General features: G+C 53.6%; 9 protein-coding genes and 1 non-coding gene across 10 annotated transcripts; 5 read left to right on the forward strand and 5 right to left on the reverse strand.

Moving 5' to 3' along the window:
- Positions 1 to 287: 287 nt before the first annotated feature.
- J4E90_002089 (uncharacterized protein) lies at positions 288 to 1,388 on the forward strand (the record flags this gene model as incomplete). Its single annotated transcript, XM_051431671.1, has 1 exon — positions 288 to 1,388. The coding sequence occupies one exon, from the start codon at positions 288 to 290 to the stop codon at positions 1,386 to 1,388; it is 1,101 nt and encodes a 366-aa protein (XP_051294805.1).
- Positions 1,389 to 1,939: 551 nt separating this feature from the next.
- On the forward strand, positions 1,940 to 4,162 carry J4E90_002090 (uncharacterized protein; the record flags this gene model as incomplete). Its single annotated transcript, XM_051431672.1, has 6 exons — positions 1,940 to 2,144; positions 2,216 to 2,475; positions 2,525 to 2,683; positions 2,732 to 3,611; positions 3,909 to 3,993; positions 4,051 to 4,162. 6 exons carry the CDS (start codon positions 1,940 to 1,942, stop codon positions 4,160 to 4,162), a joined length of 1,701 nt encoding a protein of 566 aa, XP_051294806.1.
- Positions 4,163 to 5,061: 899 nt separating this feature from the next.
- On the reverse strand, positions 5,062 to 6,592 carry J4E90_002091 (uncharacterized protein; the record flags this gene model as incomplete). Its single annotated transcript, XM_051431673.1, has 2 exons — positions 5,062 to 6,344; positions 6,394 to 6,592. The coding sequence occupies 2 exons, from the start codon at positions 6,590 to 6,592 to the stop codon at positions 5,062 to 5,064; spliced, it is 1,482 nt and encodes a 493-aa protein (XP_051294807.1).
- A 413-nt stretch (positions 6,593 to 7,005) lies between these two features.
- On the forward strand, positions 7,006 to 8,301 carry J4E90_002092 (uncharacterized protein; the record flags this gene model as incomplete). The annotated part of the gene is made up of 4 exons (XM_051431674.1): positions 7,006 to 7,684; positions 7,734 to 8,026; positions 8,079 to 8,153; positions 8,203 to 8,301. 4 exons carry the CDS (start codon positions 7,006 to 7,008, stop codon positions 8,299 to 8,301), a joined length of 1,146 nt encoding a protein of 381 aa, XP_051294808.1.
- Positions 8,302 to 8,949: 648 nt separating this feature from the next.
- Positions 8,950 to 9,588, forward strand: J4E90_002093 (uncharacterized protein; the record flags this gene model as incomplete). Its single annotated transcript, XM_051431675.1, has 1 exon — positions 8,950 to 9,588. One exon carries the CDS (start codon positions 8,950 to 8,952, stop codon positions 9,586 to 9,588), a length of 639 nt encoding a protein of 212 aa, XP_051294809.1.
- A 1,291-nt stretch (positions 9,589 to 10,879) lies between these two features.
- Positions 10,880 to 12,551, reverse strand: J4E90_002094 (uncharacterized protein; the record flags this gene model as incomplete). The annotated part of the gene is made up of 4 exons (XM_051431676.1): positions 10,880 to 11,592; positions 11,734 to 12,018; positions 12,069 to 12,230; positions 12,284 to 12,551. The coding sequence occupies 4 exons, from the start codon at positions 12,549 to 12,551 to the stop codon at positions 10,880 to 10,882; spliced, it is 1,428 nt and encodes a 475-aa protein (XP_051294810.1).
- Positions 12,552 to 13,741: 1,190 nt separating this feature from the next.
- On the forward strand, positions 13,742 to 14,176 carry J4E90_002095 (uncharacterized protein; the record flags this gene model as incomplete). The annotated part of the gene is made up of 1 exon (XM_051431677.1): positions 13,742 to 14,176. One exon carries the CDS (start codon positions 13,742 to 13,744, stop codon positions 14,174 to 14,176), a length of 435 nt encoding a protein of 144 aa, XP_051294811.1.
- A 579-nt stretch (positions 14,177 to 14,755) lies between these two features.
- Positions 14,756 to 17,416, reverse strand: CDC48 (AAA ATPase cdc48; the record flags this gene model as incomplete). Its single annotated transcript, XM_051431678.1, has 5 exons — positions 14,756 to 16,834; positions 16,885 to 17,134; positions 17,181 to 17,236; positions 17,288 to 17,315; positions 17,370 to 17,416. The coding sequence occupies 5 exons, from the start codon at positions 17,414 to 17,416 to the stop codon at positions 14,756 to 14,758; spliced, it is 2,460 nt and encodes an 819-aa protein (XP_051294812.1).
- Positions 17,417 to 21,506: 4,090 nt separating this feature from the next.
- J4E90_002097 (uncharacterized protein) lies at positions 21,507 to 22,669 on the reverse strand (the record flags this gene model as incomplete). The annotated part of the gene is made up of 2 exons (XM_051431679.1): positions 21,507 to 22,111; positions 22,165 to 22,669. 2 exons carry the CDS (start codon positions 22,667 to 22,669, stop codon positions 21,507 to 21,509), a joined length of 1,110 nt encoding a protein of 369 aa, XP_051294813.1.
- A 664-nt stretch (positions 22,670 to 23,333) lies between these two features.
- Positions 23,334 to 23,419, reverse strand: J4E90_002098. The gene has a single exon. It is a non-coding gene; the product is annotated as a tRNA-Tyr (tRNA).
- Positions 23,420 to 23,623: the final 204 nt, after the last annotated feature.

Genomic DNA, 23,623 nt, shown 5'->3' on the forward strand with positions numbered 1-23,623 from the left:
TATATATATTTCCAAAATCAGGCTGGAGTATACATCATCTTGTGTGCTACTTGATTGTCAAAATATAATACAATGTATGCGGTAACGCGAAATTTCGCAGCCGTTGCGAGAATATGCGCCAAGCCGGAAGGCGCGCTAGTGGGCGATCATCTCACATGTTTCTGCGGCTGCCTCGCGCTTGCGCTATTCACATCCACTTGCAACTTTCGTCTCCCCTCTCGATCCCACGCGCCAACGTCCCGCTCTGGGCCCCTGACTGCTCACGTATACCTTGGTCCACCGATATCATGAGCGACACCAACAAGGACCTCGAAGATCTCGCGAAATCAACCACCGAGGATTTCTACGAGTTGCTTGGTGTAGCCTTCGATGCGCCGGAAGCTGCAATCAAGAAGGCTTACCGTAAAGCCTCGATTCGTTACCATCCCGATAAAAATCCCGACAACAAAGATGCTGCGGATCGCTTTATTTACTTAGGATGGGCTCGAGATATCCTCATAGACGAGAAGCTAAAGGGCGAATATGACCGCGCGCGTACCAGGCGGCGGGAGAAAGCGCTCCAGGATGAACTTCTGGACGGTCGGCGGCGCAAAATGAAGGATGACCTGGAAAGGAGGGAGCGAGAGGGCAAGGACTTCATGAACAACCTAAAGAGGAAGAGGGCGGAAGATATGAACGAGGCGGAAAGGAGAGAACAGGAGATACAAAGACTAGCCGAAGATGGCAAGAGGCGCAGAAAGGAAGCACAAGAGCGCATGGAGAAGAAGCGCAAAGAAGAGGACGAGGCGAGCTTCGTGGACGTAAGCCCTGAGCCGCAGGCACCCAAGCCTGGAGACTCCGCCGAGATCGATCGCACAGTCAAGGTCCGGTTCCAACGAGAAGGCGACGCTACAAACTGGGACAAAGACAAGCTATCGAGCATGTTTGCGAAATACGGCAAGATCGACAGCGTCGTCATGGGCAAGGACAAGAAGATCCGACCATCGGGAGAGAAGCACCGCAAGGTCATCGCCATTGTCTTTATCATCTACACACGTCTTGATCACGCGCACGCCGCCGTTCTGGACGGAAAGTCCGACTACCCGTCGCTCGAATCCGTGGCTTGGGCGAACGGCGAGCCCGACCTCAAATCACCAACCAACGACGCGCCCTCAGCGCCGTCAACACCTATATCTACGCCGAAGAACCAGTCCTTCAGGTCATCGTTTGGCCCAGGCATAGGGAAGGGCGTTGGAAGTACCACGCCACTAGGAACACCAAAGTTCTCTTTCAGCCCGAAGACACATAGCTTAGAGGAGGTGACTATGATGAGACTGAAGCAAGCAGAAAAGAAGCGGTTGGAGGATCAGATACGCAAGCAGGAGGCTGCCGAGGAGGCTGCGGTATGATGAGATGACTTGATGGATTCGTTGTGTTACTCTAAGATACCCACTATTAGTATAATTTAATTTGCAGGCTACATTGACTTTTCATACGGCTCACGTTGCTTTCAGACCGTGATGTATCCACCCGGGGGCACTATGGATCTTCTGGGCAATACCTAGGTACAATATCGAAGACCTCAAAAGGTGAGAACATGTGCTCTTCTGGAAATGGCCTTTCCCATGTCGTCGCAAAAGTTAGATCTGGTATAGCTACATTTTCCAAGAAACCCTTCAGTTGTATATCGGTTTGCCGACTACATAGATTTGGATGCAACACCTTCTACTTTAAAAGTGTGTTGTAGGCTGCAACGCTTGAGTTTGGCTTTCGAGTGACGCAAGTGACCTCGGGAAGCAGCTATCGATAACACGCCTTTGACCCTGGACGCGCATCCCGTCTCGCGCCCTTCGCGCCCGCCCGCATCGCTCATCCCCACTACTTCTTTTACCTGACCTTGGACCGGCAGCTCTGTTTTGTAACACCGCAGCATGCAGTATACCCGAGATTATTTCTTAAGATGCCGACCCCAGAATCCGAGATACTGAAGCCACTCGACGCCTCCAACACCAATTCCGACGACTGGGAGATCTTTGTCCTGAGCGATGCGCGCATCGTCTTCGAAAGCAATGGCAAACCTGCAAGCCTTCTTGCTGCATATGCAGACACCCCACTCCGAGTGGAAGGGCGACTGGAGACTCCAGGGCGTAGCCAGCTGAAATATCGTATGTGAGACATGCTTGTCGGCTGTTGGACGCGACGACTAAGCACAGAGCTCTGGCTAACGCGGCTGCAGTTTTGAAGAAACCCTACAAGCCCATGGAAATCGAAATACAACATGTGACGCGCTTCTCCTACGGCGAAATGACCGACGGCGCATACGTAATTTGGGCGCAAGGCCAGGCAGGCTGGTTCGAGATACGACCGACCGCGCAGTACAAGCCCATCTACGACCAGATGGTTCAGGCTGTGGAACTTCTATACTTTGTCACAGACATATACGGCGAGTCGCGGAAGAAGAGTAGCGGGCCCAGTGCTGAGCTGGTCTTCCAAGAGGTCAGCATGTCTTAGAATCATGCAACATTGTGGCGCTAACACGACACAGTATGCGGAGGACGAGCGTTTTCCTTGCAACGATGTGGCCGCGGCTGAGAGACTATTCGATCAACATCATCTGTTCCTCATGATGTGCTTTCTGAACAAAGCCCAGGGACTGAGCTGGAGTAACACGCCTATCTATCAACGTTTCAGACGACGGTTCCCGGTAGGAAGCATGGAGCTCCAACGTGTGCCGGATCTAACGTGCGTGTAGAAAGACTTCGACAATTGTAAGGCACGAATCGAAGGGCGCTATTCTCAGATCCAACCCGAACGCTCAGCGAGGACCCAGAAGTCCGCATCTGCACCAACGCCAGCTTCCAAAACGGCGCAAGCGAATGCGACACCGAAACCAACGGAAGCGCCGAAGAAAGACGACAACTGGTGGGAGGCGGCCGCTCTCTTCGAATTTATGCAGAAAGCAGTGAACCAACGGGTTCTACGAGCAGGACGGAATCACATAACGGTGGATCGCGTTGCCGAACTCATTGTTAGGCGATACGAGATTGAGGAAGCGGACACTGCGAAGAATGTGCTTCTGGTACACGCACAGAATCTGTGCTACATGATGGACCACCCGCGGCGGAAGAACATACAATTCTTTGCCGCCGAACCTATATATCAAGAGCTGGCAGCCGGCCACACACTTCCCGCAGCCGAACAACGGCGAGCTGAAGGGGTGGAACTGAAACCACGGAAAGATCACGGAACTCTGAGGGACGGTGAAAGCGGTTCTTCGGATACGTCCGACGAAGAAGATGACGCAATAACAACACCTGTGCGTAGACCACCGGGTAGACGGAAGCAAGGCCGGCTCTCTGTGCTAAGACCTACGAGTGGAAAGTTTTCTGGCAAGAGCAAAGGGATCAGCATTAAGCCAGGGAGACAGAAAGGCGGAAAGGGGAAAGCACCCGTGCCGGCAAGTGACGACTCGGAAGCCGAGCAAAGCAGTAACGCTACAGGTAGTGATGAAGATGATGAGGAAGAAGGCATCGACACACCAACCCACGCCCTATCACCAGGTCGAGAGAAAAGAAAACTAGACGATACGGACCGTGATCAAGACGAGAAGGATCGACGGAAACGTACAGCCAGTGCGTCCGTAGCACCTGAATCTCCACCTACAACTGGCGACTCGGACTCTGCCTCTGAAGGAGTCAGCGCTGTACCACCTCTTCCGCTCCGTCACCGACCCTCCCATCTCCCTCCCCACGCGAATCCAGCATCATCATCAGGAAAAACTAAATCAATAGTATCACCACCGATAATATCAACACCCTTACCGACATACGAAGCTAATGGCCCCCGTGACTCCTGGATCTGCAGTTTCGACGGTTGCACGCAGAAAATCTACGGATGCAGTAAAGAGTTGGGTAGACAATTGATCACAGAACACTTGGAAGATCACAGTCGAGGGCGAGAGAAGGTTGTTGGTATTCTTTGGAGAGAACAGGATAGATTGAATCTGCCTGTTAGGTAAGTCAATGTCTCCGAAGGTGGAGATGCAAGCACAGTAAGCTAACACGATGACAGCAACTTGATCAAGAAAATCCGCGAAATGAACGAGGCGGCTACGCCGCTGTTCCCGGTGCCTGGTGCTCCGGCGACGGCAGTGCAGCCGAAGCCTATACAAAGACCTGTGTAAATTCAAGAACCTATTCATACTCCCACCTGCTTTGGAATCAAGAGCCCCAGTGACTTGAGTCGTGGTACAATCATTGACTACTTTTCGGTTTTCTACGCATCCCTAAACCGCTTCCTCTTTACGTTCTCGCAACACATCTCACTAATATCGTCCAATCTCCTCTTCCCTCTTCTAGTGCCCTTTTCTACACTGTTCTCCTTATCACCTTCGTCTCCCACACGACTTTCAATACTCTCCCTCACTTCACCCACACTATTCACATACCCTAGCTCGGCATCGTATTCCTCCCAGATAGGGCTTGTAACTTCGTACGCCTCTCCCGTGCCGACTTTGACATGCCATTTTGGATGCGGAAAGGGGAGCGCATAGATGGGGGTACGAAGGTAGGATTCGGGGTAAGAGATGTCTGTCAAGTGTGTGATTTGGGATCGGGAGTGGTTGTAGTGGTGGGCGCTGGCGTTCGAGTGCAAGATAGGTTGCATTGCTGACAAGTGAGGTTGGTGTTGGTGGGTGGAGCACAAAGGCGTTGGAGCAAAGTATTGTGTCATATCCTCGCTGTGGATAGTCGGAGCTTGATTCATCGAGGCGTCGACGCCAGATCTGACTTGTGCCATCGGTGTTGAGATGGAAACTTCATGAAGGAGGTTGAGAACTACTATTTCAAAAGGGCGTGCGCATAATGCTAACTAGATATATTCTCATATTGAACGGACTCAGCATACGAAATACATCCGAATACGACAGTTAAAGATGCTTTCAGGACATACTGGTTTTCCGCTCTTTGTTGACCGGATCAAGACGAAGTGCAGACGGTGCGGAACAAAGAAGAAAAACGCGCATTGGAATGCATGAACCCAAGAAGGGTAGGATATTTGAAATTTTGGGCAGACGAGTCTGATTTATACACTGATCGTTTTGAAAACGTTGAATCCTGATCCTCCTGTAGCCATGATGGCGCCCGGAATTTGCGGGTGCCAGTGCGCCTCCTTGATCTGCTCCATGTAATGCACGAACAGCAGTTGCGGTGGTACATCCTGAACGCCTGCTGTGTACTTGCTCTCCTCATCGTCGAGTTCGACAGCCAGATCCCACAGCGTGAGGGTATTGTCGCCGGCGCATACAAGGACGATACTGTCGTCTGTGGGATGCCACTCGACTGAGGTGATTTGCTCCTTGTGGAAGGTGTACGACGCAACGGGCGAAGGCTTCTTTTCGCTCGACATGTCGGTAGAGGGCTTCCATTGTCGCAGGTCCCAGACTCCCCACTCGCCGTCGTCTGCACCAGTAGCGAGGAGATGAGCGGTTTGGTGCGACCAACTCAGTACGTTGACGTCTGTTTTTGAGACTTGTACACTGAGCACCGGCTTCCGCGACTTTGACCGCGCGTCCCAGATCTTGACTGTGCCATCGCTCGATGCAGAGGAGAATACGTGCTTCTCGGTTGGTGACCACTGAAGCTCCTCTACTGAGCCACTGTGACCGGTATATGGCGTGGTGTCAGTGACAAAACCTCCACCCTGTGTCCGTGTTGTCGCAAAGATCTTTCCAGTGCAGTCACCTGTCAGGAGCTTGCCCTCTGGTATCAGTGGCGACCAATCTAGCGCATAGCCTTCGTTCGATCCATGTGCGCGAATCGTGCAGACAGGCTTGTTTTGTGTAGGCGAGATGGTGGTACCGGGAGTGTCGAAGGCTGTGAGGTGTGGGGTAACGTCGTGAATCAAGACCTGGCCGGACTCGGTCATGGCGGCGGTAAGGGTCGTAGGAGGTTGTGCGGAGGTGGCTTGCGGTGTCTGGTGGGCACGTATGCGGTTCGTGCAGCTCGTCAACGGTATCGACTTTGTCTCGAGGATAGGATCTGAGGCCTCGTCGTCGGATTCTTCGTCGTCGTCCTCTTCGTCCTCCTTCTCCATCCGCGACAGACTGCTCATCTTCATGACCATAATCTGGTTCTCCTTGTCCCTTCCTCGCGCTGCTTGTGTGCCGGCCACTGAGTAGACTGTTGCAGGGTATGTTTTGCGGTCTGCGCCTAGGTTGTCGGGTACGATGTCGCATGAGAGACAGGGCCATGGCGCTTCAAGCGCATGGAGCATCTCGTATGTGGAAAGATCGGGGTTCAATGTCTCGCCTGGTGAGAGTTTGTGTCGACCGGGAATGAAAGTATCTTGGTCGACATCCATGCCATCTGAAAGCGTTAGTTTTTGGAATTTTGACGATTTCCTCCGACAACCTACTCTCGCGCTCCTCAGCTTCGCGCTCTTCGTCTGGTCTTCCGTCCACACCTGCCTCGAGAATCTCATCCTCGCTCTCAAATTCATCTTCGAATTCATCCTCAAACTCGCCCGCTTCGTTGTGTTGATCGATTTCCATGGGGCGATCTCCATTTTTGATAGCCTCTTCCTCTTGCTCTGAGTCTGCGGGTCGCTTCACCATGGTGTGTGAGTGCGTGAGGTTGTGTTTTGGGGTGTCTTGTGGCAGGCGTAAAAAAGTTGGCGCAGGAATTTGTCCCGCCAAATGTTTTTTGAGGCGGCTTATCGATCGGCGTATCGGACCACGCTATGACGCCCCCCTCTCTCAGGTGCCCACCGGGGCTGTTGCGTGCATCTCTGGAGCGAAACACTGCGCGCTACCCCCAGTCCAATCGCATCCCGCACATCCCAGGTCAACACCACAGAGGCCGCGCCCATATACCGTGTCTCCCCTTTAAAGTCGCATAGAATTGTTCGAGGAGCAGAGTCGCCAAGGAAGAAGAAAACACACTGTCAGCTTGCATTCACCGTCTTGACGCGTGCCAGCGCGCTTTCAGCTCAGATCAACAACCGCGGGGACGCTGAGACATACTAGCCATGGAGCCAGAATACTCGAGTCAGGAACCCGCGCAGCAGCCCTACGTAGCTGCCACAGAAGTGCAGCACGTACACCAAGTGCAGCCTGAGCAGCTGCCGCCCCAGCAACTGCAACCCGAGCCAATGCAGCCCGAGCAGGCGCCTATCGAAGCGGAACAGGAAGCGCAGAAGCACATGGACCAGACCATGGACGTAGCCGACGACAGCATGAGCTCGACCATTACCGCCTCGACTGTCACACCGCTACCAGACCTCACCCAGAACGCGAGCCTTAATAACAGTCCCAACCCCTACGAGCAGCCTCACCGACCCTCAACATCCTACTCAGACACCGCGTACCAGTACACAACACACAACGGGACGCGCTTCAACACATCATCAGACGCCGACACACCTCCACGGCACGGCTACTACGATGCCAACAAGGAAACACACATGGGCCAGTCGCATTCGCGGCCCAGCTCGCAGATGGGACGCTATCCGACTTCGGAGGGCAACACGCGGTCAAACTCATATCAAGACCAGCGAGGGAGCGCCCAACAGCAACAACAGGAGGCCGCCAAAAATGCCAGCGTCGTCATCAAGGTCGGCATGGTCGGAGACGCGCAGATCGGAAAGACTAGTCTAATGGTCAAATACGTTGAGGGCAGCTGGGACGAGGACTACATCCAAACGCTCGGTGGGTTACACAAGCACGTTTCACAAACTGCAGATTCTGACAACCACAGGCGTCAACTTCATGGAAAAGACCATCTCGATCCGGAACACGGAGATCACCTTTTCCATTTGGGATTTGGGTGGTCAACGTGAATTCGTGAATATGTTGCCGTTGGTTTGCAACGATGCTGTTGCCATACTCTTCATGTTCGACTTGACGCGAAAAAGCACATTAAATTCCATCAAGGAGTGGTACAGACAGGGACGCGGTTTCAACAAGACTGCCATCCCGTTTTTGGTCGGCACAAAGTACGACCACTTTGTCAACTTCCCGCGCGAGGAGCAGGAGGAGATATCTAATCAAGTACGAGTCCCTGCCAAAAACCATTCAGAGCCGTAGGACTAACAGCGCCTAGGCCAAGCGATTTGCGCGAGCGATGAAGGCCAGTCTAATATTCAGCTCAACCAGCCATAGCATCAACGTGCAGAAGGTGAGAGCTGTCCATCCCCATTACCAAGCCCATACTGACTCTGCTTCAGATCTTCAAGATCGTGCTATCCAAAGCCTTTGATCTGAAATGCACCATCCCCGAGATAGAAAATATCGGCGAACCCTTACTCCTCTACCAGGCCGTTTAGTCGCCGGCAGACCGTAGAGTCAGGCCCAGGACAGAGGGGACGCGTATGAACCTGTCCGAGGGTCAGATTGGGCGCGTCTTCTACCGGAACGTTACCATGAGCGAATGATTTTCATGACTGTTTTGCGTGGGATTGCATGGCTCGGCGATTGGAGCAAGGTGCTAGATACATGGTTGGTCCAAAACCGGCGTTCTTCTGCTTGTATATGCGGAAGTGATTGTATGATTCGGGCAGCAAGGCCTCGGCCGGGGCACAGAGTCAGCGCCAGGACGCGCAAGATTTGTAGCTTTACAGCATACATCCTAGTGTAATACCGACTTGTCAGAATCAACTGCATCTTATTAGGTTTGCGTGACTTCCAATCAACACGCCTGGCGGCAAGTTTAGGCGAATGACGTAAGCTTCCGCAGCTAAAAAGTTACGGATCCCAGCAAGCAACACCAATTAACCCAGCTCCAAAACCGCGTCCACAGAATTTGCCCCAGCACGAACGAGGTTACAACATCGAGAAACCGGGTCGCGAACCGATCAACACACCAAATATCAAAAGCAACCCATTGCCTTTCCAGTAGGATCGTCGCGGAGGCTGAACAAGAACGACTTGGGGGGATACAATCCTTAGAAAGACAGCTTCAACCCACCACCACAATGGCGCTTCCTTCAATAGCGCTCCCGGGGCAACTGCTCGGAAGTGTCGACAAATACAGTCCAGGTCCAGGAACGCACATCCACGACTCGCAAATCTACGCCTCAATAGCTGGACCCGTTTTCTCTTCGCCATCACATCCCTCCACCCAAAGCGCATCTTCCAAGTCCGGCAAACTCGCGCCGCTCCTCTCAATAACGCGTCCTCCCACCTCCACCGACCCCGGTATCCTCGGTCCCAACTCTGGCGGCGGCGTACCCCTCCTTCCAACCGTCTCCAGCACTGTCCTCGTCCGCATAACGCGCCTCGGCCCACGCTTCGCGAGCTGCGAAATCCTCGTCATCGACAACGCCGTATGTCGCGAAGCCTTCCTCGCGCAGATCCGACGCGAAGATATCCGGGCTACAGAGAAGGACAAGATAAAGATTGAGGAGAGCTTCAGGGTGGGTGATTTGGTCAGAGGCACGGTCATTAGTCTGGGAGATAGCGGCAATTACTATGTCGCTACGGATCGCAATGAGTTTGGTGTTGTGTTGGCTAGGAGTGAAGAGGGGAGGGTTATGCATCCGGTTAGTTGGAAGGAGTTTAGGGATCCGGTCAGTGGGAAGGCGGAGGCGAGGAAGGCTGCTAAGCCGTTTTGATGGAACTTTTGGCATATAATGGGGAAGATGAAGAGGGAGGAAAGTTAGGTTGCTGGAACAAGCACGGCAACCGGCGATAAGATACCCACGACGTGGAATGAAGAGTAAGATCAAGTGTATTTGGCATGTGCAGAAGACGATAGAGGACTACGAAGGTCGTTTATCCTTGACAAACTGACATGCTTTCTGACCAAAAGCCTTGGAACTGGGTAACGATAACCGCTATCGAATGCACCAGCTGCGAATTGCCCTATCTATTCCATTTCCCCGGCCTCAGGCACACAGCAACCTCGACAACAGCATCACCAACGGAACAAGCCGCTGCACACCAAAGATCTAGCTGAGACAGCGAGGGGCCACGAGCTAAATATACCTCCTACTTTCCACCTTCTTCCAAACCCCCGGCGGCGAAAATAGCAACGAAGCAAAACCAAACACGGTCGCAGCGATTGATGTGACAATACTCTCGGTACCTGCATCGTGACGCGTATCATGTATGCAAGGCCGGGGAATCACACCCAACACGTAGTGTTCCATGACTCGAGGCAACACACGGGGCCAAGGGTATGTAGTAGCATGTGTAAGGTAACCCGAGAAGATGAGCTAAGTTTAGTGGCCAGGACTGCAGTCCTAGTGCTTCACACATGCATGTAGTAGAGCTGCACCACGAGAATGATTTAGAGTGAAGTTGAAATGAACAGCGAATAACACATCGTTTGCAATTGTGAGAGATAAAGTAGAATATACTACGATTGACGCTTTCGCTGTACGCGTCGAAGACGCTTTTAAATGAATCAGCCAGGTGCTCGCTGCACACAAATCCCCTATGATGTCGTCATGAAATAGCACAACGAGGTCGTCTCTGGAAAATCCCATCTGTATCCCACCGCACCGTCTTAATCCTTCTCCTTTTTCTTCCCTCAGATTTGCTTCAAAAACACCCAAAATCGCAGCCTTTCCCTAGGTGTGAATGTGAATGGTACCAGGAACCGTAGATACGCCGAAACTCCGACCATGCTTGGGTCGACGCTGATCGCGTTGGATGAGCGCCTTTCGCTAATCATGCCACGCAAGATGGTATAAAGATGACATCTTGTGTAATTCTTGATCGCAATTCTGGTGTTTGGAAAACACTCCCTCTACCGTGTATGCTGTGGTGATGTCGTTTACAACAGCGACGATCGTTCGACAGCAGTATTGAAGGAGGTCGTTCTCAACAATACCCATAGTCTTACAATGCTATCCTCTTCCAGACAGCAACGCCTCTTCTATTTGGTAGTGTCGTAGTCTTCTACAGAACGCCTCCGGGTAGGGGTGTCCCTCTATTCTGGTTACCCCACCCGAAGCTCTCTGTCTGCGGATTGACGGGCCGTACATCGTTTCCGCCCACAGTGCTGACATGGCCTTCTTGCGGTGCTGCATGCTTCCTAAGCATGAACATGGGTTTCCGGCCTTCCTTGTCAAGTTGTTTGAACAATATCAGCGGCCTCTCGTTGAGTCCAAGACAGCGCTCCTGATCACCGTGTACAATATACAGGGCATACTGGCGCCAATCTGCCGTTATGTTATATTTCTTAAGGGCAACCGGGAGCACCTTGTGGCACGGATCGTCGATTGAGACTCGGAACGATTTGAAGATTTCAACTTGCGGGTTCGTAGATGGCGTGGATGCGGGATTGGATGCGGACGTGTTCATTGAACTTGAGCCGCCAGAGAGCGGTGGGTCGCGATCGTCGGGGGTTGGTGTTGGTGCAGCGTTGTTTCGCATCTGTCGTGATGACAGTGGTGCGGGCGTAGCGCGGGGGTCGCGATTGCGGTCGGATACAGCAGTTGTGTCTGAGTTCCATGTGTTTTGACTCCACCCTGAGCTGCCGTCGTGATCGTGCCCGCTTCGGGGTATTTCGCGGTTGTATTGGCGGCCTTGGCCTTGTGTGTATGCGGGGGATGTCGGGGAGGGTTGGGCGATGGAGTTGGGCGACAGTTGCGGGCCACCACCGAGAGATGCTGTGAGGTGTGAGGAGGCTGCGACGGCTGCTGCGGAGGGGTCCAAAGAAGAATGATCGACAAGAGCGCGATGTTCTTGGATTGTTGGAGAGGGGTTCTTTGGCGCGGATCCAAGGAAAAGCTTCTTGGTAGAGAACTTACGCGAAAGACTGCTGCCACCAGATCTCTCTTGAGTTGCAGGTGGCGATGTGACGGAGTGCTCGTGGGGCGTAGGCAGGGGTTGGTTGTCCTTGAGCATGCGCACGAGTGGCAGGATCTCCTCTCGTAGCCGCTTGTTCTCGTCCATGACCCTGCTGAGGTCTTCTCGGAGATGTCGCAGCTCCGATTCGGCCGTGTGTATGCGCTCGTCGCGCGCCTGGACTACGCGAATGACCTTGGCGAAGTCGTCTTGGGTTGGCGGCGCTTCCTGTGCCGACGTATCCGCGGCTGAGGTGGTGGTTAGACGTGCAACGCCATGGCAAAGGCAATGGACTCACATAGCGGGACGTAGTCGTCGGGGTCCATGGGCACGTTCTGCCGCACCTTGATCTCGTAGACGGCCTTGAGGATTGTCAGGCGGTGGCCTACGCTGCCGACGCCCAGCTCCTTCAGCTCGGCATGCTGAAGGGCGGCGAGCACGTCGCCGGTGATGCCCTCGTCTACAAACAATGGGTTAGCAAACAATGCTAATGGTGCGCGCGGTGCGACGTACTAGCAAAGGTATCCGAGTACTGCTCCAGGCCCAGGTCGGCGATGAAGTCGGCCGTCTGGTCCTCGTTCCACTCCATTATGTGCCCCGTCGGGCTGCTCTTGCTGTCGCGCGAATGGGTGAAGGTGGTGGGCGTGTGTTCAGTGCTCAGCGGGCCGGAGCTCGTGGGGGAGCTCTCGTACTCGGCGGGTAGGGTCGGGCTAGAGATGCCCTGGCGCTCAAACTCGTCATCGGCGTCCGAGTCCTCATGGTACTTGGTCGTGTAGGCCATGGTGGGCGTGACGTCGACGGCCTCGTCGGGAGTCGCAGGGTTGGCAGAGGGCGGAGGGAGGTGATGCTGCCAAGCCCTCGCAGCAAGCTCGTCGAGGGGACGACGTCTGTGTTATCGATGGCGATGTCGCGCAGGCCGGGCGGTCCAGTGTCGTCGATAGGGCACCCTGTCTGAGACGAAGCGAGATTGAGCCGGCGTGTTTCGTCTCCAGCGGGAGCAGGTCGGGCTATCCTGGGCGCAGTCTCAGATACACTGCTAGCCGTGGCACGCAAGAGTGCAGGGCGGGGAGGGTGAAGGTCTTCGCAGGCGGCCAGGCGTGCCGGTCCCTAAGCGCTTTGTCGTCGACGCCTGATGGGGAAGCGCGTATCCTCGGGGGCTGCGATGGTCCCTGCAGTCGCCCTATGCCTTTGCCTGAGGTAGAAAGAAGGCGGCCAGGATGACTATGGAGAGCAGCGAGACGACGAGGCAGTGCACAGCAGGAGGAGGAGCGCTCTGCTCACGACGCCTTAGTAGACTGGCTCGCCTGCTTCTGGATGCCAATACCAATACCGTCGACAGGCGGCTAGCAGGGCCACCCAAGCCAAAGCGGGATAGAGCCCTCTGGGTCCGAGCTTCCCATACCAGCTGGGAGCCAATATTGCGATAAAGGATGCAGGTACCAAACACTCAGCGCTCACCACCGCCTGCCCATCCACGTCGGGCGGCTTTGCACATGAACCCTCTTGCTTCAGGCTCCTAGCCGCCCCCTCTCGCGGCGCCGCTCTCGGCATCTCCCCTCCTCTCCCCCCATCGCCCACGCTGCACCTGCTCGCTTTCGGATCCGGCAAGTGCAATCTTGCAAGTTATCGTTCGCATCACGAGCCCGCAACGGCACCCGGTAAACCACGCACATGCGTCTAACGATCTTCACCGCCAACGTTGAACTAGGGCCATCTCTGCCGGCATCTGCCCGAATACGGCTACCCCGGCCAGTCGTTTAAGACGCTGCATCCCATATTACGACATCTGGCTACCTCCGAGCTTCAGAGCACAATCCCACGTGCGCCCAGCTCCCCGTCGTCTACGCGAACAGGATCACCCACTACTTCGCTATAAGGTAGCTCGCCCGGTATTGACAACTTTAGACGAACCTCCTCCTTTTTTCCTTTTGTACCACAATCTCACACCTGACGACTCACGAGCTCGGAACAATGTCTCAATCCATCAATGTAACTACGACTCAGGCCCAGTCCGGCATCTCCCAAGACCTGCGGAACAACATTTACTCGGCCCTTCTTTCTGGCGATGGCATCCGCAATATTGAATCCACCCTAGACGAATCCCTGCGGGCCTCTGGGTTCAAAGACGATCTAAGAGCCTACATTACCGATCTGTTCCGCTCGGGCCAGGCTACTACCTGCGAGGAAGCCCGGAATCTGGCGATGCAGAAGATCAGAGAGCAAACACGTGGTTTGGAGGATCAATCCAATGGCGTAAACGGCACCAACGGAACGACGAATGGGGACGGAGAAAATGGAGAGGAAGTCAACTTGAAAATTCCTAAATCCGCAATCGACGCCGGTGCAAAGACAGTCATGAAGGAGTTGGAGAAGGTGTGCGACATCACATACGAAGACGACAAGTGATCGCCCCTCCTGTAATCTGAGAAAGAGTCCACCTTCCATGCCACAGCAAAATGCAGGCTCGTGTCGCCCGAGTCAGTGTAGTTGAAGGGGAAGTCTTCAAAGCAAAGGCCTTAACGAACGATACTATCGAGCGCACAGCCGACACCGTTGCAATGTGGGGCGGGCGACATCGTTCAACGGCACCGATGGGTTCCGGCCGCTGTCTCGGGTGATCAAAGACCTCGCCTGTGCCCATTGCCTCATAACCGCTGCGCCAAGTGGACAGCGTTGAATCAACCGTGTTGGAGGCTCGGCCGTTCGTTGAGTATGGATGATTGGTGTAAAAAGTGCACGGTGATGGAAAAGGGAGTCAGGTCAGAGGTAGTAACACAGATCAATACAAGGACATAGTAGGCGCAGCAAAAGTTCATTGATAACATGCATTCTCATTGAGGCCATTGGTTCGTGAAAGATACTACTGATATCCTGTCAAAGCGCTAGCAATTACGCGCGCCTCCATCTATCTATGAGACGTCAATCGCCCCTCATGCCGTGTGATGATGAAAAAGGGAAACCCATCCGTCATGATCCTGCAACTGTCTAGTTGTACAGGTCCTCGTCCTCACCACCAGCGCCGAAAGTGTTCTGCTCACCGCCACCCGCTGCGTTCTCAGCGTCGGGGAAGCGGAAGAAGCTTGATCCACCAGAGTTCTTCATTGACTGTGCAAAGGCCTCGTACCGGCGGATCTCAACATCGGTGACGGAGCGACGAGCGGAGCGCATGGCCTCCTCGAAGTGAGCCTTGGTCAGCACAGGTACTGGGTCCTCCTCGTCTACTTCCATGTCGACATCCTCACCGGCAGCCTCGCGAGCCTTGCGGCGCTCGATGTCAATCGCAATAGACTGCTTGATGGCGAGCTTGACCGCACGCTGGGTGACGAATCCAAGATCGGCACCAGAGAATCCGTGGGTGTTCTGGGCGATGAAGTCGATGTTGACATCCTCGGCGACAGGGGTCTTGCGAAGCTGAGCCTTGATGATGCTGGCACGCGACGCCAGATCGGGCAGAGGAACGTAGACGAGAGTGTCAAGACGACCAGGACGGCACAGAGCATTGTCGAGCTGTTCCGGTCGGTTGGTGGCACCGATGACGAAGACGTTCTTCTTCGATGTCATACCGTCCATCTCGGTAAGGAGCTGGTTGACGACACGGTCAGATGCACCACCGGCATCTCCTTGAGATCCACCACGCGACTTGGCGATAGAGTCCAACTCGTCCAGGAAGACGACGCAAGGTGCGGCGGCACGCGCCTTGTCGAAGATGTCACGGATGTTGCTCTCAGACTCACCGAACCACATGGAGAGCAGCTCGGGACCCTTAATGGAGATGAAGTTGGCCGCGCACTCGTTGGCAACAGCCTTGGCAAGAAGCGTCTTACCAGTACCAGGAGGACCGTAGAACAGTACACCTCGCGATGGAGACATACCGAACTTGAGGAACTTATCGGGGTGGTCGACTGGGTACTGCACGGACTCAATGAGCTCGCGCTTGACTTCCTCCAGACCACCAATGTCCTCCCACCGGACGTTGGGAACCTCGACAACGGCGACCTCACGAAGGGCTGATGGGTTGGATACGCCAAGAGCGAAACGGAAGTTCTCCATGGTCACGCCCAGTGAGTCCAGAACCTCGGCGTCGATGGTGTCCTCGTCGAGATCGATGAGGTCCATCTTCTCACGAATCTGCTGCATGGCAGCCTCAGAGCAGAGCGAAGCCAAATCAGAACCAACGTAACCGTGAGTCTCGGCAGCGATGGTCTGTAGGTCGACGTCGTCACCGAGCTTCATGTTCTTGGTGTGGATCTGCATGATCTCGAGACGACCGGTAGGGTCAGGAATACCGATGTCGACTTCACGATCGAAACGTCCGAAACGGCGGAGAGCGGGGTCGATCGAGTTGGGTCGGTTGGTGGCGGCCATGACAACGACGTTCGAGCGAGCCTTCATACCGTCCATTAGGGTGAGCAGTTGCGAGACGACACGACGCTCGACTTCACCGTTGGTCTTCTCACGCTTGGGCGCGATAGAGTCGATTTCATCAATGAAGATGATCGCGGGGGAGTTCTTCTCGGCCTCCTCGAACGCCTTGCGCAGATTTGACTCTGACTCTCCGGCCATCTTGGACATGATCTCGGGACCGTTGATCAGGAAGAAGAAAGCACCAGTCTCGTTGGCGACGGCACGAGCCATTAATGTCTTACCGGTACCGGGAGGACCGTACATCAGGATACCACGCGGGGGCTTGATACCGATGGACTTGAAGAGCTGAGGATGCCTCAGTGGCAACTCGACCAACTCTCGGATCTGCGCCATCTGCTTTCGGCAGCCACCAATGTCGTCGTAGCCAACCTCGTTGAGGTTACCCTCCTCGTCCTCGCGCTGGATGGGCTCGCCCTCGCAGTGGATGACCGTATCTTGTGCGACGATACCGAACTCTGGTGGGTCGACCTCGACGACCTTGAACTCCACTTGTCGCATACCGCCGCGGGCTGTGAATGTGTCGCCTTGACGAACCGGTCGGTAGGCTTCGCGGAAGTATGGGGCAAGGAAAACGTCGAACAGCGAACCGGTGATACCCTCGACGGTGTCGGCGATGGGAAGGACTGCAATGCGCTTGGCCTGCAATGGAGTTAGCTTTGAACCAGCACTTCAAAGATGCAGCTACGTACGTATTTAATGTCAGGGCACGGGTGGATGGTGATAACATCACCGTGCTTGACACGCAGGTTGTGGCGAACGACACGGTTTATCCGCGCAGAGCCATCGTCGAGGTCGTCGTCGGCGAGCACGATAAGAACTGTGTCCTTCCGCTTCTTGCCCTTGACGAGGACTGTGTCACCACGGAAGAGCTGGAGCGTCTCCATGGTGTTGTTTGAGAGGGCGATAATCGAGTTGTCATCGTTGACGGCGTCGGTGACACTGCAAAGTCAGTATGGCTTCTTTGTGTCGCTTCGTGGCGACTTACATCAGCGAGTTTGGCTTCTTCTTCTTCTTGAGGATGGCAGTTGCGGTCTCGTCGTTCTGTGGCGGATCAGTAAAGGCGGTCTCAGACGGGTGTTTGGCAGTGCCTACATCCTTGGGCTCAGCGCCATCGGGGTTCCTGGAGTCTTGTTAGTCGCGGTTGCAGACATGCGGCTGGTGGCAATGCACGTACTTGGAAAGATCCACCTTCGGCTTGGAGTGGTCTGGTTCAGCGGACATCTTGCTGATGTGTCTCTATGGAATGCTGCGACTGTACTTTTCCGGTGCAAAGAGGGACGCCGGGATTTGCAGCGCGGTGGAATGGGTTGTGGGTGGGGTGGGGGGTAAGATGGAGGTGATGGGTCTTTGGCGTTTGGGGGGTGGTGGTTTAAGTAAGTTGGAGCTTGAACAGTGTCGGTGATCTCACTGCTCGAGCTAGCTTGATGTTGCCTTAGGGTCCGTGCTCCTTCCGCTGCCGCAACATTGGAAGTTGCTGGAAACGCTTAGACAAGCCGGCCTACTGGAAACACTGTGTCCCTTTCACCGTCAATTGCTTCCCGCCTCCCTCGGAAAGGCCCCATGCGGGCCAATCAGGCACGCTTTGTGCTACTCTGCGCATCTCCAGGGTGAGACTGGCGTTGTTACGCGTCCGACTGGAGCCTGCTGCAGCCTCATTCGCGCCACCAAAACGCCAAGAAAGTCTCCATATCGGTCCTTCGTCAGTGCGCGCGATAAGTAAACCTACATGTCCGTCAGGTACACGTAGACCATAGCAGTCCTGGTACCCGTCCAACGCTTGCCAGATCCTATGCGTACCATAGGTAGCTATGGCAGTTACTCTCTGGCACATATATAAGGAAAGAACCCTTGCTGTTTCACATCACAATACTTCTGGATGTTTTCAGATTGGCGATGGTTCGCCTGCATATTCTAGGCTTTCAGGCTGCTGGCTTCTTTTTTGATCCCTGGCCTCATAGATATGTATTAGGATATACTGACTTCTTGCACTAGACATCTTCACGCGTCCTGCTGTTGCATTCCAGCAGATGCTGCACATGCTTTCTTCTCCATCTCGCGCAAGCATGGCGCTTGGAACATATTGCCATACACCATGTTCTTCACGGTACCGACAGCGACTAGGAGCCACAGAAGTATCACACTGACACCAAGCACCGTACCTAGAACTCTGAAGAACGCGGATGGCAGTTCTTGGCCGATGGTTATGGTCGACATCGTGAAGACGCCAATGGGAAAAGTGAACCCCCACCAACCCATGTTGAAAGGGAACTTGCTCCGGCTGATTGACGCGACTGCGAAGAATAGCCATACCAAGCCAAAGCCCCATAGCGTGATGGCGGTCATCCAGCCTAGTACGTAGAGAACTTCGCCGGCCATTGGATGCAACGTGTTCGTCTCTGGAAATGTCTTTGAAGCCTGGATTCCGAGTTTCAACGCAGCGTATCCGCCCTGTCCCATAGGTCCAAGAGGCAGGAAGACACTGACGATCACTTTCTGAGATGGGAGATTATGGATGGCGAGACGGTGGAAGTACATCACCATAACCACGAGTGCTAGTGGCACGCCCATACCCCACAGCACATAGCTGGTGACTATGGTGATGAGGGCGTGGTTTGGCTCAGGCAGCACTGACGCGACAACGCCACCGGAAGCTGCTGCAACGATACAGGCTACGATCGGGAGGAGCCAGGCTGCTGTCATCGTCTCATGGCGATTGTGGTGTTTCGTCATCCTGTTGCTATGTCAGCTGGCGATGTTACTTCGTTTTTGTTACCTTGGAAAACATAGTGCCAGATTGTTCCGATCGAAAGCAACCATGGACCAACTTACATTTGGAAAGGTAGCCAGAGGCAACAGGCGACGCTCAGCGCAACATCGACCCACCACATGCCCCACACAATATACGGTGTCGAACCACCCCAAGCTGGTACGCAAACAGCAGCGAACATGTTGACCATGGTAGCAAATCCCATGGGTATCGTGCCGAGAAAGAGCGATTGCACCGGATGCCGAAGCATCAGCGTCCATGTGGCGGGGTACAGTGCGTATCGAAGGATGGATATCAAAAGTATGATGGAGAATATGAGAACGTTGAGAGCGAAAAACGCGATACTGAGGGTTCTCAGTGAGCTATGGTAATGAGGGTAGAGCTCAGAGAAGGCATTGAGCAAGATCGCGACAATGCCTGTACCCATCGTGACAGCGAACTAGGGCTTGGTCAATTGTGTTATCCACTGAAATTGTGGAGAGGTTCTCGTACCCATGACGGAGTGAAGTTTTGGACAACGCGTCGCCAGCCTCGTCGGTCGGCAGGTATCAGCCACTTGGGCAGCACTTGAGCATCTGCAAATTGTTCCTTGCCGCGACATATTTCTCCTGGCCGTAGACGAGCCTCACGTTGTATCGCGCATGGTATTGACATTCTGATGAGATCTGACTGGAGGGTTGGGGTTGGAAGCGACCACGGGTGATTGACAATGAGAGGTTGAAATCAGAGAAGAGGAGATCACAGCTCACTTATACAAACAGTTGCAGCTTAGAGTCATCGTGTTTCCAGACAAGACTTTTCTTTCTTCACAATCGCCTGTATCTTCGTCGAGATTTGCTGATTATACGGCTTGCACAGGCCACAACGGCCGGTTCCTCGGCGACGGTCCGAACTTCGTTACGTCAAACTCGATTACTCACACCATCGCGATAACGTTAGGAATCAGTTATGTTCATCCACGAATGTTGTGCTAACGGTTTTCTGGTTGCCATGATTGCGTGATGAAGGGTTTACAGACTGAAGCAAGGACATCTGGAGTCCTTGAGCAATCCGGAAGGGATGATTGATGCTAGCTGAACTAGGTCTAGAGCAAATTGCGGCTTCCGGACTGCCCATGTGTGGAGGTGCGGGCAGACAAGAGCACTTCACGGGCCTACTCGTGGTCTTCGCACTCCAGCCCTGATGAACCTCATCGCTGCAACGTGGTGTCCTGCTCCGCACCGCGGTAGTCGCACCTGCGGGTGGACAAGCAACTCTCGCTGCCAATGCACACGCGTTTACCTAGGGAGTTACATCGCGAAACAACACCTGCTTCGGCATAGTGTATCGGTATTGCTGACGTTACTTCCACGGGCCTACCTCCTCACCGGCAACGTCGCGTTCGTTGCTTCACTGCCAGCCAATAGGGGCGTCATCTCTCCTTCTTCCGTCGTAGCACTTTCGCAGCCTATACCATGTACATGCTCACGGGTTTCGTCAGGTATGAGATATTCCAACACTATATCGAAATATACCACATCGCGAGCTAACAAGTCGTGTCAAGCCTACGGGTCGAATGTCCCCAATGCGGCTCTGTATTCCTTTCGTCGGAAGAGTTAAAACTACATGAATCGATTACACACAACTTCTGTCAAGAATGTTGCCACGAGTTTTCCAACTGGACAGAGGTGAAGTATCATTTCCGTAGACGCGGTTGTGCTTACGTTTGTGACGGGTGTGATGGAATTTGGAGGACTGCTTGGACTTTTCAACAGCATGTTGCAGCATTCAACGTTTGCAAGGTATGCGAGCGGCACTTCGACACACCCTCGAACCTAATACATGTAAGTCAAGACCAGCTATCGGGATGCAACCAAGGCTAATTGCGAATTACAGCACGAACTGACGCACCGCAAACCTGGCTATGAGTGTCTCGGCTGTACACGCAATTTCACAACCTACGGAGGAATGATCATCCACCTTGAATCTGGTGCCTGTTCTTCCGGTATAGACGCGTACGACTTGGCGCTCAACACCGCGAGATGCTTCCAAGGAGGCAAATTCTTCATGCACAAGGAAGATCGAGAGGCCATCAAGCAGGGCATCGACTTGCTGCGAATATTCCGTGAGCAAGGTGGTAGCACTCTTGTCTTCTGTTGTCCTACTTGCGGCACCAATTTCTCAAAATTATCGAGTATGTTCATGCACGTGGAATCGCCTGCTTGCTCTCAGCAGCTGGGCGAAGGGGCAGTTGGCAAGCTCCAAACGTGGCTTTCAAACTGTCACGGATGAAGAACAGCTTCACGACAAGGTTATTACTCATCTCGACGTTTCCAGGTACCAGCAACTTCTATGATGTACATTAACAACGTCCGCGGGTATCCGCATTTGACCTTCACAAATGCTGGTCAGAATTCGTGTCGCATCTTGCTGCATACACATCAGAGAATCCTAAAAAAACGAATGCTTGACAGAGTCATGTATACTTCTTTGCACGAAAAACGCGACACGAGCTGTTGCAGAAACAATACATTTGTTCGGTATTCCTTTTCACACAAGCTACCTCTATACGTCTAAAGTCTGTAGATTCGAGCCAGTGGCATTCATCCTCGCCTCTGCCATAAGCATCCTCTTCTGGTCCAGGTCGAAGACAACGTACGCTCCTTGCATGAATGGGGCACCCAGGCTAGCGAAATCGTCTCCATCCGAAGGAAACATCGGTAGAAAGCACCGAGTGGCGCCTGAAGACGAGTCGCGTACCAGCATTGCAGCCAAAGGGGTACTGACTTTCGCTCGGTTGTTGTTGAAACCGAATGAAAGGCTCTCCCCGCGAGAGCCTGAGTCGCATGACACACTGCCCAGTCTACCAGCCTGTTCATCGAAGGTCGTACCTACAGCCATAGCTATAGCGCGGAGTGAGGCCGAGGGGATATTCAGTGCCGGGTTTCCGGTATCGATCAATACTGGAGGTAGACCGCCTCGTGGTGCCAGGTCGATATTGGAGCCAGAAGCAGATGAGTCGCCGCCCACTAGCTGCATGGAGCTCCAGTTGATAACAAATTTCGATGCGACTCCATTGTTGTTCAGCAAGAACGAACCTGCATCTTGGAGCTGACCTTGGAACTTTGCCGTGTCAACGCCGCCAAACACAATGGAACCTTCTGGGTTACCTGTCGAAACTTTTGTCAGTGGGATACACGGTAGAGTAGTTACCGCGACTCACGGAAGTCATTCATGTAGACACCATATACGTTGGCGGCGGTCACACCAGCATCTTTGAGTTTGGCGGGCGCGTTCTGATAAGTCGACCGGATGACTTCATTCTCAACAGGTCCGATACCTAAGATGGGGAACAGTGGAGTTTCGGCTGGTAGGGAACCTTGTTCGATAACTCCCAGCTGCGCATTAGATATGGTCTGCTTCCCAAGTTTCAATGCGGTAGAAATGAATCGCCCTCGGAACGCAGCACCGTTAGCGAAATCGGTGTTTAGTTCAATGCCAACGTCTTTCAGACTGCTGTCCTTGTCCGTGTCGAAGGAGCCAGTGACGAAAGGAGTGCCGGAGCATTGTTGCTGTTGGTCTTGACATATACGACTGCCAGTCCTTGGGATGATGAGATCGCTGCTTCCCGTATCCAAAACTGCTGTTATCGACTGCGGCGGCGTACCGACTTCTATCGAGATGAGAGGAACGAATGAACCGGCATTGTCGATATGCTTGATAGGCATTGACAAGAGTTTCGGAGTTTGCGCCCGTGCAATTTGCACACCAATGAGGAAAGATATGCAGAAGGCGACGGTAGAGAGCGGAGATGCCATAGCAAGCAAGTAGGACGAATGCACCGACAGAGATGAATAGAACTGATGATGTAGTAGAGTTGCTGGAGGACTAGTCGGACCGGAATGACCTCGCCGTACTTACTTTTGGCGAGCATATCTATACCCAACACACTGGAATCCTACCGAACATCCCATAGACAATTAGTCGAGTCATACCGTCTTTGGTAGAATCGGAAGGAGTCCTTTCGCAATGTCGATGCTAATCGTTCAAGCTCGAAGGCCAGCAAAAGCACCACCCATTGGCCAGCCTCGAGCCCGTCAATTAGGAATCCCCACAATCGCTGGAAATATCTCCATCGCAATAATCTACCTGACGGCTGCTAGAGAGGTCAAAAACACAGGTGTGGCAAAGTTGCCCGCAAAGGGTCAAGTCTGCCGACAAATATGAAGGCATCTTGCAGCAATAGTACAGGATGCCTTGTCCGCAACCGTCGCTACGTCGGAGCTACAGACACCGCGGGCTTCCCACATAGATTACTTGTTTCGGAGGATGTTTCGTCTCGAATCAGTGGGAGCAAAATGGAAGAGCAAAAATGTAGCAAAAAGAGAGTTGTCTCCCCACCATGAGTCGAACAAGGGACCTTCTGATAACAGCAGATATTACAGTCAGACGCTCTAAACCAACTGAGCTACGGGGAGAATACTTCAAAGCGAAGTCGTGCTTGCTGGATGGAAATTTTGCCAAATTTGTCATATATTATGGCGTGTGCGTGGCTAAGCTCACGGACTTCGGGTTGTGGCGCGCTGATATGCAAGAGTGGGGTCGAAGCGGTTCGTGTTCCCAACTCGCCGATTGCTGACCTCGGAACTCAAAGCGAAGAACACGACACGAACCGATTCGGA

This window comes from Alternaria incomplexa (assembly GCF_024043165.1).
Source record: "Alternaria incomplexa strain BMP 0042 chromosome Unknown scaffold_2, whole genome shotgun sequence".
NCBI lineage: Eukaryota > Fungi > Ascomycota > Dothideomycetes > Pleosporales > Pleosporaceae > Alternaria > Alternaria incomplexa.